The 25537-nt window shown below is 32.8% G+C and overlaps 1 protein-coding gene across 1 annotated transcript; it reads right to left on the reverse strand.

The window, feature by feature from the left end:
- Window positions 1–373: 373 nt before the first annotated feature.
- On the reverse strand, window positions 374–9977 carry LOC126889614 (uncharacterized). Its single transcript, XM_050658087.1, has 2 exons — window positions 9762–9977; window positions 374–3639 (listed from the first exon to the last, which is right to left on the reverse strand). Exons 1-2 carry the CDS (start codon window positions 9892–9894, stop codon window positions 3086–3088), a joined length of 687 nt encoding a protein of 228 aa, XP_050514044.1. The 5' UTR covers window positions 9895–9977; the 3' UTR covers window positions 374–3085.
- Window positions 9978–25537: the final 15560 nt, after the last annotated feature.

Here is a 25537-nt window from a genome sequence, read left to right on the forward strand (position 1 = left end):
CTGAAGGGACATGGTACATGAAGAATGAGAAAATAACAGCCCATCCCGAAAAAGAATCCTGCGTACGTCAGGTCAGTCACGAGAAAGTTTTTATTTCATTGCCCCCACCTTGCAAGGTTGCTGGATCCGCCTTTGGTTGGCTGTAATATAAATTTGATATCAATGTTACATCCCTCGTATCCAGATTTTTGTTTTCGAGTACTTCTACGTTACACTACTACTTCCTAATCGACTGATTTATTCAAACTGGACAAACATCAGGTCTGGTTTTAAAATATTCTGTTTTGTTGTCATAGAAAAAATTTCACCCTGTATGCGAACTTTAAAAATTCTAATAAGAATTATACAAATTAAATAAAGTAAATAGGCAATGAAAATGGTATAAATATTTATTTTTTTTTATACAAAATCTTAATTTATAATTAAAAATATCAAATTTCACTATGTAGTAAAAAATCAGTGTTCATGCAAAGATTAATTTTTTTGAGTCTAGCAATAAATACAAATAAAACAAAACTACTCACAAACTAGTCACAAACCAGATTAAATATACCGGCGCAACAACAACACTTTATAGACGATATTGAACATGTGAATAGATTCACGTACTTAGGAATGAACCTGGTCGCAAACAATGAAGAAAAACCGGAAATAAATAGAAGGCTTATGCTGGCAAATAGAGCCTATTTCGCGATGAGACACATATTCAAATTGCGAGACGTACACCGGAAAACAAAACTCCGAAAACAAAAATCTATAAAACAATAATCAGGACCATAGTAAGTTATGGTTGTGAAACATGGGTTGTGACACAGAAATTTGCCAATAATGCAGTAGACGTGTTTGAAAGAAAAATATTACGTAGGATACTGGGCCCAATAAGAGAAAATAAAAACTCGCGAATTAGGTATAGTGGAGTCACTGAAGGTGGATATGAGCTGTTACCTCCGATTTCGTTGAACCTCCATCGATTTGGATGAAAATTGGTGAGTGGTTAGAGGATATCTCAAGGATCAAAGGTGACATAGTGCCAACTTGCGCTTTTACCCTGGGGGTGGATGCCACCCCTTCTCGGGGGTGAAAATTATTTCTTTTTAAAATAGCCCCATAATGCGGTAGAGGGACAAATTATAAGCAAAATTTGTTATATAAAATTATTAAAATAAATTAAAAGTTTTTGAGTTATTAAAGATCAAAGATTTTAATTATTCGTTAGAAATTTGCATGTTTTTAAACGATTTTTCATAAATAACTCAAAAACTATAAGTCTTTACAAAAAAGTTATTATTACCAAAATTGAAGATAATAAAAAATGAAATAAATTCCTTACTAGAAAAACCTTTTAGTGTTAACTAAAAGTGAGTTATAGGTAATTGAATGTATATTTCTTTCGGCGACTACCCAAATCTAAGTATTCAAGCTTAAATAACGGGAAAATTATGCATTTTATGACACAAAATTATTGAGCATTTGTCAAAGTATTTAAAAATATCTATCAGATGAGCCTACGAACAAGTTGATAGCATTAAAATTTATGCTCCAAAATTTTTTCAAAAGTTATCTTTTAAAAATTTTTCCAAAAATATTATTGTCTTTTTTTAAATAACTCCGTTAATTTTTAGACATGAGATTCGCTTAAAAACTATTTGAAAGTAAAAACTAAGGGCTTTTAAACCACGTTGAACTTAATCTTTTAGACTTTAGACCCCTTACTTTTTTAAAAATAAAAGGTTAAATTGCCCGGTTACATGGTTCTCGCAGGCAATATTTAAGCTTAAAATGTTTCTATCTCGGTTATTTTGTACCTTACAGAAATACTAAAACGGGTAAAATATTTGATACAGCAAAAACTAAAGTTTGATTATATATCATTTTTTCGTATATTGAGTATTTTTGGAGTTATTATTGAAAGAAAATGAAAATAACGATAATCTGAATAATTATGATTTTTTTAAATCATATCTTTTTTTCAAAAATATGTATTCTACACCGGTCAAAATTGTCAAAATCATTACTTATGCTAATATAAAGAAACTCTTGTAAGAATTTCTATAAATTTTAATTTTTATGGAAATGGCAATGTTTTATTTTTCACTTTTTCCAAAAAAAATCCAAAGGGTTCTCTTATTTTCATCATAACTTGCTTAATTTTGATGATATTAACTTCTCATGGAGCTCATTTGATAGGTATTCCGAAGTACTTTGACAAATAAAATGCATCGTTTTCCCGTTATTTAAGCTTGAATACTTAGATTTGCGTACTCGTCGAAAAAAATATACCTTCAATTACCCATAACTTACTTTGAATTACCAAAAGTGTAGTTCTTTAAATGAGAAATGTATTCAATTTTTTATTATCTTTAATTTTGGTAAGAATAACTTTTTTGTAAAAGCTTATAGTTTTTGAGTTATACGTGAAAAACAGCTTTAAAACATGCATTTTTTTACGAAAAAATAAAATCTTTGACCTTTAATAACTCAAAAAGTATTGATTTATATTAATAACTTTATATAACAAATTTTGCTTAGAATTTGTCCCTCTATCGATTTTTGGTATTATTTTTAATGAAATAATTTTTACCCACGAGAAGGGGTGGCATCCACCCCCAGGGTAAAAGGGCAAGTTGGCATCATATCACCTTTGTTCCTTGAGGTATCCTCTAACTACTCACCAATTTTCATAAAAATCGATGGAGGTTCAACGAAATCGGAGGTGAAAACCTTCAGTGACTGCACTAGTAGAATAAAGAAATATACGAATAATATAGCGAACCAACACTAGCATAATACACTAAACTGCAGATATTAAGGTGGGCAGGGCACGTGGTCCGCATGCACGAGAATAGAATGCTTAGAAAATTGCTAAATGCAAGAATGCAAGGAAAAAGACCTGTTGGAAGACCAAAAAAGAGATGGGAAGGCGAAGTAGATGAGGATGCCAAAAACCTTTTAAAAACCCGTTCATGGAAAAGAATAGCAGGAAATCGAAATGATTGGAGAAGCTTGTTGAAGGGAGCTAAGGCCCGGTTTGGGCTGTAGTGCCATTGGATGGATGGAATTCTACCACAGCAGAAGCAACTACCATTTATGAAAGTAGCGGGTCGGACACATCTCTAAGCTCAGCAGTAGTTTGTTGGTCAGTAGGTTGTGTGGTTGACGAAATTTCGTTATATAATAATTGCATTACATTAATACGAAACGTCAACTTTTGTTTTGGAGTCAATGCTCTTACATACGGTAAAGTGCTTTTAAAAAATGCTTCATCTTCGTCTATTTCTATATCTTTCTTTGATTTTTTTGGAAATGGCCGGAATGAAGATGTGTCTGCAGGTAAAATTTGTCTCGAAAAATCTGTAGTTTGGTGAAAAGAAACTTCATCCATATTTGGAGCCTCACCCTCATCACCACGATCTTCTGATGACGACGTTGAGGTTTCGTCTTCTTGTTTAGGAACATTTCCCGTACTTTCTTTTGCTTCCCATTGATCCTTTAAAAACAATAGAGAATCGAAATATTGCCAGTTTGTTTGTTCATTATAATCTTCTTCAAATCCATCTCCGGAATGTTTTGTTGATGTACTAGCAAGCCTATTTTTGAAGCCGAATCTAAGATTTTTCCATCGTGCTTTAGCAATCGTCACTGCAAAGGAAAAACATTACGAATTAATACGAATTGTACGGTCTAAAATTATCTTTCATATTATTAGTAGGTACAAATGAAGATATTTTTATAAAACCTGTTTAAATATTTTGTTTGCAGCTATTTTTCTACCGGGTTGTCATTTAGAAGTTTGGCCTTCTCATTTCGTATGGGTAAAACTACAGCGAGTAATATTATTTCACACATTTCCGAATAGATTTCAAAGATGCATGGATATGAATGTGGATGTGCATGTTTGTTACGTTGATTTTGAAAAAGCATTTGACAAAGTAGGACCTGAAAAATTAGTCCAAATTCTAATAGCCAAAAGGTACTTACGCATAATAAACAACCTTTACTGGAATCAAAGAGCACAAATTATAATAGATAACGAACCCAGCCCAGAACTTGAAATCAGGAGAGGAGTTAGGCAGGGATGTATTACGTCTCCTCTACTATTTAATGAATATATTAAAGCCATTTTTGAAGAAGCATTACTATCTCAACATAAAGGAATAATAACTAACGGAAGAACTATTATCAACAGATATGCAGATGACACCGTGATTATGGCAAGCTCGGCTGAACAACTCCAATTAGTGCTAAAAAAATCAAACAGTTTCTGTGAAAAGTATGGACTAAAAATGAACATAAGAAAGAACAAGTACATGAAAATAACAGAATATTTGATGCCACATATATAGGTAGAACTTGTAGAGCACCAGCTTCTCGTTCCCTAGAACATACCAGAAGAGAGAACACTTCCACTTTCTCACAACATCTTAAACAACAAAAACACACTCTCAACATCCCAGAAGACGTCTCCTTGTTACAAAACATTCCTCAGAAAGACTACCTAAAATTAGACCTGTATGAGGACCTAGAAATAGTAAACGAAAAACCAAATAGCCCTAATTGCGTCAACCGTCATGTATAATTTAATCGAGACTTCATTCCATTACATCGCCAACTTTTCTCATAGTCAAGATATCCACCATTCATTCATTCTTCTTTACATATCCATCTTCATTTACACTTCGACTCTAAACCACATTTTCTATAATTTATACCTAAGACTTATTAGACTCATTTAAACCTCATTCACAGTCTAATTTTCTGTAACAGACCAACTCACCAATATCAACTTACATCCCTTCTTTCATCCCCACTTCTTTCCGTTTCTTACACACTAATAACCTTATATCCTTCCTGTCCCATCATTGCTAGTTTTTCATCTCCAGATACTTTGATGTCGGGTCTCTGGATTTCTCAGTCTTTTCATTACTACTTTTCTTATTTAGGTACATTCACATCTAGTAATACATATTTCTTCAGCCAAACTAAATATATATCATCTTTTATCTATTTTGTTGGATCCTTCCATTAATAAATTACACCAAATATTAAGCTCATTATATCAGCTTAACTAACATCTTAGAAAAGTACAACCCTGTATTTACATATTTATAATTTTCAATTCCATGTAATGATAATTGCCTACCCTAAAGAAAGTATTAATTCTCTTCTGTTTGATTATATAATTTTTAACTTTTATCCACCATACTCGTTCAGGGTAGATTCATTTTAATCCCAACAAATTTTTCACTACTGTTATTATTTTCAATATTAACATAAAATTTAAATTCTTTTGGCTGAAGTAAATACACATATTAGTACATTCTGTCAAAGTAAGATGTCAATCTAGTACTGACATCATTCAGGGGGCATTCCGGTCAGTTGTCACCTAAACTCTGCCATGTAAGGTTCTACCTACAATTTCCCAACCAATATGGTTGATGTCATGTGATGCCAGGGGTTAATCTGGAAATATTTTTAACATCCTTTAAAATCGGATAATATAATGTAACACCAACTGTTTAAAATCAATTTAAGGGTTTTTACCCGTACATTTTGGTGGCTTAAAGCATGTAAACTTGTAAGTGTAACTATCTATTCACTTTTTTGCCTTTGTCAAAACTTAACCTCACGTTTGTTTTACTTATAGAGTTATACTTATTTTAGGTGATAACACTGATGATGGAATATTGATTCCGAAAACGTTTTGTTGTGATAACAGCCCTTTTCAGGTATTTTAAATATACCTTTTACAAGATAAAGTTTTTATTTTTAAATAATATACACCGTTCTTGGGCGCCAACGCCCTTCGGTAGGGATCTATGGAGGAGTATCACCAAGCCGCAAGCCCTTATCCCTTGCCGTACCGCACCTCCATAGGCCGATCAGGCGCCAGTTTATTTTACACCAAGTCGTAGACTCTATTGAGTTTCATACTACGGCGTTGGTCTTTTATTAATTTCATGACCTAGCTGAGGCTCGAACAAGCGATCGCAAATCGCAAATCCACTAAACTTGTCGATCGACTGCGCCTCAGCTAACTGGACCGTCAAGACCGACTATTTTCTTCTTATCTTATCTATATTATTTTCTTAATAAATAAAATCTTATTAATAAATACACATACATAGGAACCTGGATTTCAGACAATAATCAAACAGAAATAAGGGCCAGGTCAAAAATAGCACGAAATGCATTTGTAAAAATGAAAAAAATTATCTGCAACAAAGATCTTTGATTAGAACTGAGAGTAAGAGCTCTGAGATTCTACGTGTTTTCCTCACTGCAATATCTGGTCCTTGTTCTCTGATATGGACTTGAAAGCTGGACATTGAAGCAAGAACACATAAATAAGCAGGGGCGGTTTCTCCATTGGTTCACTTGTGCAGTGAACACCCAATAAAATTTCATTAAAATAAAGTTTTTTTTAAATCTCATAAATATTATAGTATCATTAAAATATATTTTTTAAATCTCATAGAATCATTAAAATATAACTTTATTTATTAATCATATTTATTTGCTCTACGCCGGCCGCTCGATGCAAGTGGCAAGTGCAGATATGTAGTATGCTGTGGTGCAGAATTCAAATTGAACCAGCCCCAGCCAGTACTAACTTAACGCTGTAGTTAGAAAGAGAAACCTTAAAATCCGTGAAACCAGCGATCGCCTATTTAAAACAGTAAGGATTTGAGGCAAGCGTCCACAGACCCGCATCGTACGCATCGCACGCATCGTACGCAACGGATTTTAGTTTACCTTGTACAAAAACTTATGTAACTGCGTCCGCTGATCCGCATCGTACGGATCGCATCATCGGTAATGCCGAAGGGTTGCATCGAGAGGCAACTTTTGCGATGCGTGCCGATGAATCATTAGAAATGCCGACCAGTGGACGCACCCCACGCACTCTGTTAGGAATATCGCTTGGCCCAGTGGGAGCTAATCTACGGCTAATTTGCATTTGACGATCGTCTTCTTCGTAATGAAACAAGTAAACTCAGGTTTAACTTTTTTTTTTTAATATAGGTATATTCAAATAAAAATATTACAGCCCATGATCAGTTGATTATGGGAATTAAAATATCATAAATATTACTCATTTTTTATGTTTATTGGCCTTTTTTAAGATATCTTGAGTATCCAACTATGAAAATTATTCTTGTTAAAAAACAACACATTTATCTATCTTAAATGCAATGAACTTTTTAAAAAATATTAGACTTGTTAATGATGTTCCTGAGAGAAGTGTAAAATTGATGTAAGACATTTCATTGTCCCTCACAAAAGATGAAAAAGCAAGCAAAGTGTGTTACAAGTACAGTTTGGCCAAACTGTTTAAAAACACAGAAAGTATTTTACCGATTTCAGAAAGGCAACTTTAATTAATCTTTAAAGAAACTTTTACTGATGTAGTTACTATTTTCCATTTAAACCAAATTGTAACAGCTTTGTGTATTCCTTTATATTCAAATGTATAATTAGTTAAAAAATGGGTGCTACTATGCGGTCTACCGTCGTGTTTCTGTTATAGCTTGAGGTCTACCGAGAGAATTGGTGTATAAGCTGTAATATTACTATGCCGATAAAGAATGTTTACAAATCATTTTTGAATATATTTTTTAAAAATATGTAGAGTTTGTGTAAGGTTTTATAGGTCTAAAGTTAATGATTTTCGAAATATTTAAAATGACATATGAGAGTTTTACCAGTTTAGTGTCATTTTTAAATAATTTAATATCTTTGATATAGGTGTATCAATATAATATACAATGTGATCACTATTCGCAAATACAATTTTTTTTTCATTTTTTTAAATGGACTATATTAGTATTGCATTTTGTAGTAAATATTGCTTTCTTTGGATATCAGGTTGTATGTACCTAGTATTTTCGTTTTGTAGATATTTAAAAAAGAACTATATATTTTATGTTTTTGAGGATTTCTTATTACTAAACAGATTCATTAAAATATCATATTTTACCATACTAATAAATATAGTTAATATGCATAAAGTAATTATTAAATTAAATAAACAACCAATTTTAAAGTCTACCTTAGTATTTTTTCTACCCTAGCAGGTAGTGGCATCGGTAATCCTATCTCTGCCGATACAGTGGACGCAGTATGAAAAATTAATCCGATGCGTACGATGCGGACCTGTGGACGCTTCCCTTTGTGCAGTGCACACAGTTTGGTACAATATTTTCTGTTCGTGTTATCTTCAAACTTTAATGCTCGTGTTATCGATGTTTTTGCAAAACACAAAAATCGGAGAGTGGATTTTTTGCATAAATAAAATGAATACCTTCAATAAATTGAATAGAAAATTTACATACATTTTTATATTATTTTTAAAGTTAAAATTTTGTTTCTAATTCGCTTTAATTTAAAGTATTGCATACGATAATAAAACGTATCTAATATTTCTTTTATGTTTTATTTATATAGGAACAACAGTAATAAATAATACTAAATTTAGACAAAAACGGATTCGCCTGAGCCACAATTTCCCGCGGCTCTTATTCATCATTTCTATAATTCATCATCATCATCATTATCATCATCAATGTTGTTACAACTCTTCGTGAGTCTTTGCCGCGTTTACTATTGTTTTCCATGTTTGTCGGTCCTGTGCCACTAATTCCCATTGTCTCACTCCCATTTCTATAATTACATTCATTAATTGAACACCCTTTTTAAATTACCACGAGCCGCCACTGTAAATAAGCTACGGTATTTTGAATTGTGGTGTTAAGGAGGATGCTTAGAGTAGCATGGACATGCTTAGCAGAAAACTAAAACGGAAGTATTGCGAGAAATGCACCTCATTATTTATTTTTATTTTTTGAAATCCTATCTTGACGTTTTTTCCTTCCGATTTAACTTCTTATGCCTTCATTCTGATCTTTCTCTGTATCATACAGTACATGTATGTTCAGTTTGTCTATGTCATCGTTAATGTATTTACCTAATATTTAATATTTCTTTTCCCTTAATCTCTCTCAGTTTACTTTTATTTTTCAGAATTTCTTCTTTGTCCGTGGCGTTTAGGAGTTCAATTAAGTAGGATTTATTTCCATTTTTCCTTGCGCTCTTTATCTTTGCATCAATTTTTAGGGCATCGCTTAAAAAATCTTGGATATTTTCTTTTATTACGGTTTGATCATATGTATCTATTTCTACTCCCTGTATTATTATATTATTTCGTCTTTGTCCTTTTTCATCCATCCATTTTATTTTCCAATTCTTCCACTTTTCGTTGGGTTTCTCTGTTTTCCTGTTTCAGCTTTTCATTTTCTTGTCTAAGTTCTTTTATTTCTATTATTAGAATATTTATACTTTCCAGGATTTTTTCGAGTTTCTTATCATTCAAAGGCGACCTGCGACCTACATATTTTTTTACTTCTGCTATCGTCTGCCTCGTCTTTTGATTCACCTCCTCTTTTCCTTGTTTGTTATCCATTTTATTGCGTAGCGTTAAATGGACACACCCGTTTCAACCACTCGAAAATATGCCCACTTATCCACGAACCAAAATTATTTTTGTTTTCGAGATGTTACTTCTTTTTTTTAAATCCGGCAACACCGTCTGAATTTCGGCCAGCGTTCCCCTCGCTTTTACAAGTTTATCTGCTAAAAGTTAACCTCACTTTTTTTGTCCTAACAATGTTTTATATTATTAAGGTACCGTTTAATCCCCATTGAAAAAAATCTACATAAAATAAAATTAGTTATCAAGTATACATTTTTATTGTTTTATTTACCTGTAGTTTCACATTCCTCTGCCACTTCTTTCCACAGTTTTGCTAAAACGAAACTGTGGTGGTGATATTTATTTTCTTTGTTCCAAATTGGTTCACGCATAAACACACAACTAATTAATTTTTCTTTATCCATCCCTATAACGATCACTGTCTGAAGACCAGAAAAATACTAAGTTCAATTGTTTACGCAGGCGACGTTGTCGGTTCTCAGCGATCGAATCGATGCGATGTGCCGATGTGCGAAGAGAAGCTTGCATCTATGGACAACTACTCATTTTATGATTGGGGTCTTCACTACAAGTGTTTATAGCTGGTGCCAGCTCCTAGGTATAAGCGGTACGAATGAATTATTATTAATTTAGGGATATACTTAATACGTTAGAAAGATTTCGCGTTAGAAAGAAATCGAAAAACTGTGACAGTGACACACTGAAAAAAACCTCTGAGAAGCACCTTATAGTGTCATTTTAAATAATTTAATACCTTTATAGTAATTAGTGTGATGGCTATTTGCAAATACCAAATTTTCTCAATTTTTTTAAATGGAACGCCTTGTATATTAGTATTTCATTTTGCAGTTATTATTACAACCTTTCTTTTGGTTTCAGATTGTATGCATCTAGCATGTTTCGCTTTGTACATATTTTAAAAAGAACTATAGATTTTACGTTTTTGCTGATTTTTTATTAAAAAATAATTATAATCCGGTCAAGTACTTGAATACCAACCAGAAGGGAAAATAAATAGTGGAAGACCAGACAACAGCTGGAAAAGAACAATGTCGAGAGAACACGAAAAAATTGGACTAAGATGGAGTGAAGTCAAGAACAGAGCAAACAATTGAAGAGAATGGAAGATACTAGTACACAGTTTATCAAGAGAAAAAAAAACAAAAGAAGATGCGCTGTCCCGGCCAGACAGCAATCTTACACTTTTGGCCAAGAAACGCATAAACGCCCAATACTCCACAAGGTGGAATGGAACTAGAGAGAAAATCTGGTTTTAGGAACATACACTAAAATATCGAAGATAGAAATAAAAACGTAATTAAAAATTAAAATAAAACGAAGAATGCTAGTAGTGAAACAATCTCTGAATATAATATATTATAAATAGTTGGTTTTTAATTCCTGGGTTTGCGGTCTGTTATAAATAAAACACTTGATTTTGCTTAGACGTTTCGGCTGTTTGCCATTTTCAATAAGCACTTTTAATTATTAAACATTACACTGTTAACAAACATATTTTATATACCATACACGTAATATTTTGAAAATTTAAAAAAATGCACATCGTGTTCCTCTAAGATGTTATGAGAGAATGCCAGGCATTGGGCATATGGTAAAAGCACTTCACAACGGTTTTGGATGGTGGTCGTAAAACCAAAACGATAATATACAGGAGACCAAGTTACATAAGATACGAAAGAAATAAATCTGACTAATGTTTAACTTTTAATAATGGGAGCAAGATTTTTTGTAGTTATGATCTGAGTATGTAACTCGAAATATGAATACTGAGGTGTGTATTTTTTTTGTATTTTATATGGAACAGAGGCTTGAACGCTAAAACAAGGATATTCATTAATGATAGAACATTATAATAGAACAGAGTATTTGATATGTGGGCATATAGAAGATTTTTAAAAATAACCTTGGTTCAAAAGATTAAGAGACAACCACTTTTTGTAACCGAATGAAATAAAGAAAAATGAGATATTAAATACAATTAAAATAAGAAATTTACATTATTTGGAAACATGTTATGAGAAATGAGATATGTGTTTATGTAGATCGTTATATAGGAAAAGATACTGGACAGAAGAAGCTTAGGACGCTGACATATATCCTGGCTAAACAAAATTGATGTAATGATACAAACTGCAACTCTGTGGAGTTGCTATAAGAGGTAGCACGTAACAAAAAAATAAAAATGCCGTATTTAAAGTGTTTACCAATGGTGTGCTTACAACCACACTTAATTTATCAAATTGTGATATATATTGGAGAGATCTTTAATATCAGTTTTATTATTGATACAATTTTGGTCTTTCTTTATGTGGATCATCTCCAATATACATCTTTTGTTATAATTTTGCTCTTTTTCCAGAATCTGTACATTTTCAAAATCAAAACTATGGTTATTTTCTACTGAATGTTTGGCTAAGGCTGTGGTGTTTATTTTTTTTTGTTTGTACACTATGTTTGTGTGCAACAATCCTTCTATGTAGATATTGATGTGTTTGCCCAATGTATGTTGAATTGCAGTCTTTACAATTTACTTTATACACAACATCCGACTGCTGATCTTTAGTAACTTTGGGTTTAAATTTTGAGAAATATTTTCCGGATGTTTTAGATGATTTATGTCCAACGTTGATATCATATCTTGCCAACATTTTCGAGATTTGTTCGGAGAATCCATTAATGTATGGTAGGGATATGTAGTGTTTGGTTGGATTGGTGACATTACTATTATTATTGTTAGGTATGGTTTGAGTTTGTTTTAGATTGACATTGGAGTTAGATTGATTTTTGATAATGTGAATTCTTTTTTGAATTAGACGGTTGTAAAAATCTGGTGGATAATTATTTTTTTCTAAAATGTCAGTAACTTTTCTCAGATTTTCGGAATGATATTGTGGGCTAGATAGTTTAATTGCTCTGTCTGTAAGACTGAAAATAACACTTCGTTTGTGACTTACAGGTGCGTTGGTGTTGAAATTTAAATATCTTCCGGACCAGACATCTTTTGTAAACCAGTTTGTAGTTATCAGTCGGTTACTGTTGTTATACTATAAACTTATATCAAGAAAGTTAATTTTGTTGTTTTCCTCTAATTCGGATGTAAACTGAATTTTATTATGAAAGCTGTTAAACATGTGGAGAGTTTAATCGATTTCATGCTCCGGAAGGCATAGTAGGATGTCGTCGACATATCGTTTGTAGAACCGTACCCATATCGTTTCTGGGGTGCCCATGGGTTCGCCTATTTCAGCACCAATAGCAAACTTGGTCATGGAAATATTAGAGGCAACAGTCATTTCTAAATTAAAATATCAAATACATTTCTACAAACGATATGTCGACGACATCCTACTATGCCTTCTTGAGCATGAAATCGATTATACTCTCCACATGTTTAACAGCTTTCATAATAAAATTCAGTTTACATCCGAATTAGAGGAAAACAACAAAATTAACTTTCTTGATATAAGTTTAGAGTATAACAACAGTAACCGACTGATAACTACAAACTGGTTTACAAAAGATGTCTGGTCTGGAAGATATTTAAATTTCAACACCAACGCACCTGTAAGTCACAAACGAAGTGTTATTTTCAGTCTTACAGACAGAGCAATTAAACTATCTAGCCCACAATATCATTCCGAAAATCTGAGAAAAGTTACTGACATTTTAGAAAAAAATAATTATCCACCAGATTTTTACAACCGTCTAATTAAAAAAAGAATTCACATTATCAAAAATCAATCTAACTCCAATGTCAATCTAAAACAAACTCAAACCATACCTAACAATAATAATAGTAATGTCACCAATCCAACCAAACACTACATATCCCTACCATACATTAATGGATTCTCCGAACAAATCTCGAAAATGTTGGCAAGATATGATATCAACGTTGGACATAAATCATCTAAAACATCCGGAAAATATTTCTCAAAATTTAAACCCAAAGTTACTAAAGATCAGCAGTCGGATGTTGTGTATAAAGTAAATTGTAAAGACTCCAATTCAACATATATTGGGCAAACACATCAATATCTACATAGAAGGATTGTTGCACACAAACATAGTGTACAAACAAACAAAATAAACACCACAGCCTTAGCCAAACATTCAGTCCATAGTTTTGATTTTGAAAATGTACAGATTCTGGAAAAAGAGCAAAATTATAACAAAAGATGTATATTGGAGATGATCCACATAAAGAAAGACCAAAATTGTATCAATAATAAAACTGATATTAAAGATCTCTCCAATATATATCACAATTTGATAAATTAAGTGTGGTTGTAAGCACACCATTGGTAAACATTTTAAATACGGCATTTTTATTTTTTTGTTACGTGCTACCTCTTATAGCAACTCCACAGAGTTGCAGTTTGTATCATTACATCAATTTTGTTTAGCCAGGATATATGTCAGCGTCCTAAGCTTCTTCTGTCCAGTATCTTTTCCTATATAACGATCTACATAAACACATATCTCATTTCTCATAACATGTTTCCAAATAATGTAAATTTCTTATTTTAATTGTATTTAATATCTCATTTCTCTTTATTTCATTCGGTTACAAAACGTGGTTGTCTCTTAATCTTTTGAACCAAGGTTATTTTTAAAAATCTTCTATATGCCCACATATCAAATACTGTGTTCTATTATAATGTTCTATCATTAATGAATATCCTTGTTTTAGCGTTCAAGCCTCTGTTCCATATAAAATACAAAAAAAAATACGCACCTCAGTATTCATATTTCGAGTTACATACTCAGATCATAACTACAAAAAATCTTGCTCCCATTATTAAAAGTTAAACATTAGTCAGATTTATTTCTTTCGTATCTTATGTAACTTGATCTCCTGTATATTATCGTTTTGGTTTTACGACCACCATCCAAAACCGTTGTGAAGTGCTTTTATCATATGCCCAATGCCTGGCATTCTCTCATAACATCTTAGAGGAACACGATGTGCATTTTTTTAAATTTTCAAAATATTACGTGTATGGTATATAAAATATGTTTGTTAACAGTGTAATGTTTAATAATTAAAAGTGCTTATTGAAAATGGCAAACAGCCGAAACGTCTAAGCAAAATCAAGTGTTTTATTTATAACAGACCGCAAACCCAGGAATTAAAAACCAACTATTTAAAAATTCACGGTCAGGAAATAAGCAATAATATATTATATGTATAATATATTTTTTTATCATAAAATTATCAAAATTGTGATGTATTTTAGATGAAATTATATGTTTTAATACATCCATAAGATTCCGTCTCACATTGGTATACCTGGCAATTCACTCGCAGATCACCATGCTAAAACGACTTCAACAGATACCCTGTCAACAACCCCCATCCAAATTTTTAAAGATTTGAAAACAGAAGCGTACAGATTCACCTGGAGATTGTGGCAAACCCACTGGAGTTCCTTAAATACATCCTTACTTGCAATCCAGCAATTAGTATATAAGCCACTTTACACTGGCTACACAGGACTCTCTAGACAAGACGTTAGAATTATAAGAAGAATCCGTATAGGCCACACCAAACTTACTCACGGCTTTCTGATGACATCAGATGTCCGGCCTATCTTTCTAATTTGGCATAAAAACAAATCAATTGCGTTTATTGGATTTATAAAATGTTATTTTCTTTGATTTGTATAGTCATAAATTGTACAGATTATATTCGTAGATATATTATATAATTCGTAAATAATTTTTTTGATTATAGCGCCATCTAACGACAACTAGAATAAATGTTATAAATGTCTGTAATCACGGACGTGCCTTTCTTTCTGTGACATACAATTTAATGCGTTAGAAAGAAATCCAAAAACTGTGACGCCACCACATAACATGCCAGTGCCAACTTACAGTGAACCACATTATTGCCGAATGTCATCAGTTCAGTGAAGTAATAAAACAGCTAAAACTCAAACCGCAGCTATGTTACATTCTAAGTGATGCCAACCAAGTAGACAGAGCTCTTCAGGTTTTCAAAAAAAATATCATTGTATCCTAAACTTGTTTTTATAACATTACATTATAATGGCATTGTTAATGCCATTATACCACTTGTAATCGTCTCGTGCGAGTGGCCACAGTTGCCGAGCGCGTAAATGTAAATAAAAAAATATAATATATCATTAAATTAATAACTGGCACCGGCTATAAACGCTTGTAGCCAGGACCCCAAAAATAAAATGAGTTGTCCGGAGATACGAGTGGCGTGGCATCACAGCGTTGAGCGAAGGTAGGAGCGGTGCGTCGCATCGTAGTGGCCACGCGAATTTACGGCAATGCTTGTACTCCAGTGATGCCAGGTCTCATGCAAAAGCAAGATATTTCATGTTTTTCAAGCAAATCTCATGCTCTCATTATTTGAGCGCAAAATCTCATGCTTTTCAACTTATAGAGACAAAAATGAGTTATATTAAATATTATTTTTAAACCACAGATAACAAAGTGAGCATAAATGAATTTTACTTATGTCACAAAATCTATGTCGCTAAAATTTTACAACTCAACAACAAAGAATGTATAATGAATAATGTATATGGGCATCAATAAATACTTTTTTTAATATTTATTCATCCCTTTATCTTATTTTACAATTTTATTGTAAAGTTTGAGTTTTATTGACGTATCATATCTATAATAAAATAAGAGTGTGTACTTTGTACGCACGTAAGAAGTTAAAACATAATATTACATATTTATGTTTTGACTTAATAACAGGCGGTAGCTGGTTCGTCTTTAGTTTCATGCGTGGAAGAGAATGATGCTAGATAAAAAGTATGTGTTTTATCTCGTCAGGTATTAATGACGCACGGGTAAAGAACCCTCGACTCAAGTATATACATACTCCTATTATTAATAAAATTGTTAATGCGTTATTGAGAGCGTAGCAAGTATTGGTATAAGCAGATTACTGGAAAATAGGCCATTTTTGGGAAAAGTTATTTACCAGCAATTTTATTGCTGGAATCGAATCTTATGATTGTGTGATAATATAGGTATGCAAAGTCCGCAGATATTGTACTTTTTTTTATAAACAAATTAGCGCTCCGAAATCGTGTTTTTTTTTTCAATTATTATTCTTAACTCCGAAGATTTTAACTTTACACCAAAAACACCCAAGTAAAAATTCACCGTAATTAATCAGCACCGCGTGGGAAAAGCTCTCGGTGCTGATCAATTGGAGTATGGAGAACAAGCCTACGTTCTCTCCGATGAGGCTCCAATAAGAGCCGAAAATCGCGATTCAGAGGACTGGACTGCGCTCCGCATTCTAATTGAAAAGTAACATTGTTTTGCCTTCGCATTGCAACTGAATTAAAAATAAAATTTTTATTTTATTTTTATATAGGTCTTTACTCCTTCGAGTAACTAGGTCCATTTTCTGTTGGAATTTACCAGCTGAACAGACGGGGTCATGAATTGTAAGTTTTTTGAATTCCCTCTTGTCTTCTTCGCTTCAGCATCCATTTGGCTTGCAAATTTTAGAAGCCTTGGAGGTGTTACCAAGAAAATGGACCAATAAGTTTTCAATTTAAAAATCTTTTAGTAATATTTTAATGTGTTTTAAATATTATTAATAATGCCATTAGGATCGAAAACTTCATCTACCATTTACACTTTTTTACTATATCATCATGAACGTTTGTCTGGAGATATTAGAGATATTATTAAACGATCAGTTGATAACATTCAAATTTCATTCAAAGTATCAAGTAATTTAGTACAGTGTCTCTCCAACTCTAAAGACCCTATCAGCTACATGAATCGTAGCGGTGTCTATAAATTACAATGTTCTGATTGTGATGCTACATATATAGGGAGAACTTGTAGGTCACTTGCCTCCCGTTCCCTTGAACATACTAAAAGAGAGAACACATAAACCTTTTCTCAACATCTTAAACAAAATAACCATACTCTTAATATCCCGGATAACGTATCTCTAATACATAACATTCCCGAAAAAAACTTTTTAAGATTGGACCTCTACGAGGACCTTGAAATAGTCAAAGAGAAACAGAGAAGTCCGAATTGTGTTAATCGTCATGTGTCTTTCAATCGTGACTTTCAACCCTTACATCGTCAACTCTTTTCATAAATTACATTATAAATCTGTTTCTCATATTATCTTTGCTTCCCCTAATTATTCTCATCCTTATTAATACTGTTCCTGTTTCTTCCTTTATTTCTTTCTTATCCACATTCACACTTCCACCCAATTTTTAATAATCATCTAGTCTTTTCTTCAAATTTTCTCCCAAATAATTCTTTTTAACGACCATAACATCCATTTGTCACAACTCTTACACACCTATATTTAGTCAGTATCTCTCATCATTCTCTTCACATCATCTTTTCAACCTGGTCTTCGTTTAGTGTCCAATCATAACCATTTCATAATCTCAACTCATTCATCCAACAATACTTTACAATAATTCAATCAAGTTTCACACATCAAGTTATTTTATTCAACCCACCTTTATTCTCATCATCTGGTGTGTTTGGTTGCCGGGTCTCTGGAGTTCACAGTCTCTCAATATTTATCATTAATTTTAATTCTGATATCAAATTTATTTTTTATTCAACAACCTTATTTATCTATCCACCCGTTTTTCTTTTATTCTGTTTTTACCTTCCAATTTAATTAAATAAACACAATTTAATAATTTTTATTACCACACACTCAACAATTTTACTCAACACTTATCTTCATATGACCTCAATTTAGACATAGCTTAGATACTTTTATTCAATTTCATTCATTTTTCCTTGCCCCAGATGTTATTTAACATAAAAGGACAGAATAAAGACATTTGGACTAAGCTTTTAAAACAACTTTTTCAGTTTTTAAAATTTGTGTTGATGAATCCATCTATATCATATTAACTTATAAACAAGTTTTTGCTTTTACAACATATCTTAGTATTTGATATCACAACCCCTATTTATTTGTCTCACCTTTACTTCAGCCAGATTTATCAGCCATCATTTGTGTTGGGTCACAAATAATAATTATCTATTTTCAACACAACCGCAACAACTTACCTGTATTTTGGCTTGCCTATTTTTGCTTCATCAATTTAAGTACACCTCATTGATGATTATGGGTATTCAAATTCACCCTCTTTCTTTACATCTTAGATAATTTATTCTCACTAACTCTTGTATTTTTATAATTCCAACACACTGATGTTAGCTGTTATCATTGCTTGCACAATAAACAACTTTAAATTTTATTGGCTAGTGTAACCAACGTTTCATAGAACTATAAGTTTCATTGACAATTGTCTTGACATCAGACAGATTCGCTTTGAAATCTCATCTGCTATTAGTTGGCTGTCACCTCTTATAACACAATGACCCAATTAATTAACCCACTTACTACCTGTGGGAGTCATAGGTTGCCCTAAAGCCACATCCATAGGAATTTTATCCATCCTTTGGATTTTAGGATGTTTATATTTATATAAGACTTTTAGTCTACTTGTAAAAGGTTTCAACCTTTGTATTTTTGGGTGGCTCACCATTTGCTTGTAAGTATAACCAAACTCTGCTTTTACCTTGGTCATCATTTTACCTTTAACATTTTGCTTTAATTAATACGGTTATATTTATTTTAGGTAACACTGATGATGCTCTTGTTACAGAGCGAAAACGTTTTGTTTATATGTTTGTAGCCCTATAGGGGTTTTTTAAACTAATATACCTTTTACCAGGACAATTTTTTTATAAAATTTTACTTGTGTACACCTAGTTAAGTTATTAGTAATAAACCCACTAGGAGTTGATAGTCATTGAACTCTTCTTACACATGTTCTTCAGAACACAGAAAATCTTCAAAAATCGGGTTACGTAATACTTAAACGCTCCCTAAGTACTCTAGTACTCTCACGGCAAAAAAAACACTAAATTTAAATTTAGCTAATTTTTAGTCATTGTCAATCTTCATTTGCCGTAACAATAGCTATTTGTATAACAAGGGAGGAAAGTGTTACTTTTCCTCCCGAGAATGAAGTTTACTGCCCGACGCGTAGCGGAGGGCAGTAATCATTCAAGGGAGGAAAAGGCACTTTACTCCCATGTTATACATATGGTTTTTCCACCTTCCTCAAATATCAAATAATTTTTTCATTTTTACTTAACTTATTTATGTAACTAACCAACAAAATTTATCAAAACTGAAACTAACAAGGAGGTACAATATAACTGTCAACTGTCAAATATAAGTCAAATTATTAATGTAAACATTGTTAAATCAAAATAACAATTTACTGTTTTTTTACGATTCTACAAAATACAGGGTGTTTTATAAATAAACGTTAAAATATATAGATACTTACGTAATAGCAAATAGATATTGTACAGGGCGTCAATAAGTTATATTTCATGAATGAAATACCGTAACCTCACTTTTACTTTTCCTCCCTAGGGAGGAAAAATATTTTCCTCCCTAGGGAGGAAAAGTACAACTTTGCTCCCTACAATCAGGTCCGGAAAAGTATACTTTCGGTAGAGGTAGGTGGAAAACGCTTATTTCCCTTCCGGAACATTGCAGAATCCATTAGAAGAATCCTTAAAAATATGACGAAGAATAATAATCTTCCTCTGCCTTTCCGAATCAACTACTAGTTTATTTTTCATTTAATCATCCTCGGCTGTCAATTACCCCACCAAGTAACGCATAGCTTGGTTATTATAGAATTAATTTTTCATTAATTAGTTCAACCTTGAATAATTTATATTCTTAATTACTGGAGAGATAAATCACAAAAAAGAGGAATACTAAATTACCAATTACATAGATTCGATAATTAAAATTGTAGAACGTAATGAGAGGACCGTTTTGCTCGTTTTTATTTTGAAAGCCCGTTCACCTCAAATGTGTAGAGAAATAAAAGAGCTACTGAAACAACATAGCGACGCCAATTTCCAATACTGCTTTGAAAATCTGAGCGAAAATCCAGATAGTGATTACTCATTATGGAAGACCACAAAACCAAATTCCACCTATCAGAACAGAAGGTTTAAAATGGTTAAAGACAGATCAGGAACAAGCAGACGCTTTCGCAAAACACTAGAAAAGGTATTTCAGCCACTAACAAACAGAGCCAATGAAGATGACGACATCTACGAATATTTAGATAGTCCTAATTAAATGGTAGCGGAGCCCAATCGGGAATTTTTGAAGTTACTCGAGCGCGTCAGATTATCATATGGGCAGAAACCTGGTACCCTGCAGATGTACCTCTACCATATTGGCTCTTAACACAGGGAAGTTCGTTAAGGGGGCCCGAAAAAAAATCTATCCTTAAAAATACTCGAAATTGTCAGATTAAGATAAGGTAAGTTAAATACATGCAAAAGAGTGTATTATTTAAAAAATCTGACGATTTGAGGGGCGTAAGGAAATGGGTGAGTCAAAATGTTTCACAAAAAAGAGAATATTTCGCGAAATGAACGTCAGATCGAAAAATTAAAAAATAAGTCTTGCATAGTTTTCAAAAATTATCGAATGGTACTAAACATGATCCACCACGGAGAGGAGTGGGGGTAGAGCCCCGCAAGGCAGCGTCTTAAGACCAATTCTCTACACAATCTTTACAGCTGATTTCCAAACTGGAGAAAAATCTACCACCTCAACATTAGCAGATGACACTGCAATTCGGGTAAAAGACCCAGATCCCATACAGGTAGCTGAAGTATTGCAACAAAACATACATTTAATTGAAATATGGGCTAAGAAATGGAAGACAAAGATCAACGAAGCAAAATCAGTTAACGTAGTATTCACTAAATGTCACAAAGAAACACAGAATGTCCTAATGCATAACAAGAACATTCCTAAAAATGATACTGTAAAATAAGTTGGATTACACCTTGACAAGGGGCTAACATGGAGAACACACATCTGGATGAAGAGAAAGCAATTAGGAATGGAATTCAAAAAACACTACTGGTTCTTTTTCTTCAAGTGCCCTGTCTGTTGCGAACGTTGGCTATTGACATGGCAATTCTGATTTTGCATGCGGCACTTCTGAATAGTTCGACTGAAGTGAGCTGGAATCACTTCCGCAGATTTTGGAGCCACGAATGTCTTCTCCTGCCTGGACCGCGCCTAGTGTCTATTTTCCCCTGGACAATCAATTGCAGTAGGTAGACGGTACTTATCGTGTCTCAATATGTATCCTAGATAAAGGACAAGGTCTGGCTTTGAGGATTGTTATTCAAACTGAAGAAAGAAATCGCTCAGCCGCTGTATACAATACTAAAATCATACCTCGAAAAAAGGCTATTTTATAGAAAATACGAAGAAAGCGTGTCTAACATTCGCAACATAAATGCTGGGGTCCTGCAAGGCAGCGTCTTTGGACCAATTCTCTACACAATATTTACAGATGATTTCCCAACTGGAGAAGAATGTACCACCTGAATTTGAATATGTACTACTGGTTACTCTGCTACTCTGCTGAAAATCCACCTTATCTTTAGCTAACAAAATATTAGTGTATGAAGCAATCATCCGGCCCATCTGGACATGACATACGGGTTTGAACTGTGGGGAGTTGCAGGCAGCAACCTAGCAATACTGGAGCGATTTTAATCCAAGGCTATTCTTGCCATCACAAATGCACCGTGGTTCATTCCAAATGCAAACATTTACGGTCGATTTCTCATATCTGCGTTAATCTATGGTTCAGTTGAACCAGGTTCACCCGTGATCTTCGGTTTTGTTTGAAATGCATTTCTCATTGCACGTTCATGTCAGCGCTCGTTCTACAGCTTTCGAGAAATGCCAATAGATGGCAAAAGGTAAAAAACTGTCGCCATTTTGAACTACCTTTTTTATGCTGTTCTTGAATAAAGTTAAATTTAAGTATTTATAGTCAAATAGTCATTTTAATAATTATAAATAAATATTATAAAAACAAAAATAATGTTATCGTTTATCGTTAGGCTTAATATAATAAAATAGGATAGCGTTTGACGCTATTTATGACAGCGTTTCGTGTTAATACAACGCATGCGTAGTTCATGAAATCATCTGAACTTAGTTCTGAAATCTTTGAACGGCCGAATTCCACCGTTCAAGCATCGTTCAAGTTTAACTGCCATCGGTTGAACGTGCGAATTGAGAAAGACGATTTTGACTTTAAACTGACGTTTACTAGAAGTTCAGGTTAAACCGGAGTTGAACTCGATATGAGAAATTGGCCCTTATAGGGACTTGATCGAGGCAGTGAAGCAGATGATCGTCAAATGCAGTGTTTAATATTTCAATCGACTGGAAAAGCACCCTAACGATTTATCAGTGAATTTATTGGACAACTCCACACAACTAAATAGACTGAACATTAGAACTCCTCTTGACTTACTATTTAGACAATAAGTGTCTATACTTAGTTTAGTTATTTGTTATAAACCCGCTATTGGTTGAAGGTCATTGGACTAAAAACTCTTCTTACACATGTTCGTTTAACAAAAATGCTTAGTGTTACTTACTGTGATGTAACAGATTGCATTTCGAAACAAATAAAGAAAAACTGTAAGTACTCTAGTAATCTCACGGTAAAATCACTAAATTTAAATTTAGCTAGTTTTTAGTCATTGTCAGTCTTACATTTGTAAAGAAAACGCTTATTTCCCTTCCGGCATATTGCAGAATCCGTTAGGGGTTATAAAAAATTATGTCGAAGAATTTTGCCTCTGCCTTTCTGAATCAACTACTATTTACTTTTTCATTTAATCATCCTCGGCTGTCAATTACCCCACCAAGTAACTCATAGCTTGGTTATTATAGAATGAATTTTTCATTAATTAGTTCAGCCTTGCATTTATATTCTTAATTAGTGGAGAGATAAATGACAAAAAAAATACTAAATTACCAATTAGTTTCGATAATTAAAATTGTAGAACGTAATGAGAGGACCATTTTTTTATTTTGAAAGCCCGTTTACCTCAAGACAAAACAGAATTAAAGAGAATGTGTAGAGAAATAAAAGAACTACTAAAACAACATATTAACGCCAATTTCCAATACTACTTAGAAAATCTGAGCGAAAATCCAGATAGCGATTACTCATTATGGAAGGCCACTAAACGAAATTCCACCTATCAGAACAGAAGGTTTAAAATGGTTAAAGACAGATTAGGAAAAAGCACACGCTTTCGCAAAATACTAGAAAAGGTATTTCAGCCACTAAGAAACAGAGCCAATGAGGATGACGACATCTACGAATATTTAGATAGTCCTGATCGAATGAATCTACCACCCAAATGGGAAACTCCTAATGAAGTAAAAGGTCTAATAAAAAACCTGAATAAAAAGAAGTCGCCTGGACATGATCTGATAACGGCCAACATATTAAATAACTTACCTAGAAAAGGAATAGTAAGTTTAACACAGATTATTAACTTGATACTAAGAACAGGCTACTTTCCTGCACAATGGAAGTTAGCAGAAATTATTACGATTCCAAAACCAAGAAAACCTCCACATGAGATTACATCCTACCGAACCATTAGCTTATTACCAGTTATGTCCAAAGTTGCAGAGAAAATCGTTGCAAATAGACTACTAATTATAAATACACAGAACAATAATATTATAAAAAATCATCATTTCGGTTTTCGCCAAAACCACGGCACAATTGAACAAGTGCATAGTATATATAGGTTGATAGAAAAGATACAATCAGCCTTCCAGGACAAGAGCTTTTGCAATTCCATTTTCCTAGATGTAAGTTTTAGTATTACTTATTGTGATGTAACAGATTGTATTTCGAACAAAGAAGAAAAAAACTATAAGTAAGTACTCTAGTATTCTCACGGCAAAAAACATTAAATTTAAATTTAGCTAGTTTTTAGTTATTGTCAGTCTTACATTTGTCATAGAAAACGCTTATTTCCCTTCCGGCATATTGCAGAATCCGTTAGGGGTTGTAAAGAATTATGACGAAGAATAATAATCTTCCTCTGCCTTTCTGAATCAACTACATACTATTTTATTTTTCATTTAATCATCCTCGGCTGTCAATTACCCCACCAAGTAACGCATAGCTTGGTTATTATAGAATGAATTTTTCATTAATTAGTTCAGCCTTGAATTTATATTCTTAATTAGTGGAGAGATAAATGACAAAAAAAGAAGATTACTAAATTACCAATTAGTTTCGATAATTAAAATTGTAGAACGTAATGAGAGGACCGTTTTGCTCGTTTTTATTTTGAAAGCCGCTAAAACAAAAAATTCCAATTATGCTTTATTTCTCATTTCTTTTTTATATCCCATTTGGAGTGTTAATAACTACTCGCGTCATTACACCTGTTTAATAAATAGTGTTAATATTATTAATTTTTTATCGATTACTTGACAGTTTTTAAAGCATTACATTTATAAATATTATATAACTAATTGGTAACAAGTAACAAGCTCTTATTTCTTATTAGAGCGAGCCAAAAAATCGTATTTGGTATAGGCCATGTTTGTCTTCCTTCTTTTGGATGGTTAGTCAATACCAAGGTCCCTATACCATAGGTTGTATGGTAACTTTGACATTGACAAATGAAATATTGTCATCGTGACGTCACCCAGACGATCAATTTTACGAATTGTTTGTAAACATACGTGGATACGTGGTTTGGAGGCTATATTTTGTTATTAAATATCGTTAGTGTTTAAATTTGTGTTTATATCTTGCGACATAATGTATCTATAGATATCATTAAGTGTTTTTAGTATAATAACTTAAACCCAAAACTCTTTTACAAGAAGTGTTATATACGTTGACGCCTAGCCCTATTTCTTTCGCATTTTCTTTAAGCTCCACATACAGTTCTATAATATCTCTTGTGGTTCTTCACATCAAGTTTACATCATTTGTGTACGTTACAAGCTGCTTAGACTTATTGAACAATATATCATAATCATATATCTAATTAAGTCTATAGGTAATAGATCTATTATATGTACCTAATTGTTTCATAAAAAATTGTAACTAATAT

Source organism: Diabrotica virgifera, chromosome 8, assembly GCF_917563875.1.
Source record: "Diabrotica virgifera virgifera chromosome 8, PGI_DIABVI_V3a".
Classification (NCBI taxonomy): domain Eukaryota; kingdom Metazoa; phylum Arthropoda; class Insecta; order Coleoptera; family Chrysomelidae; genus Diabrotica; species Diabrotica virgifera.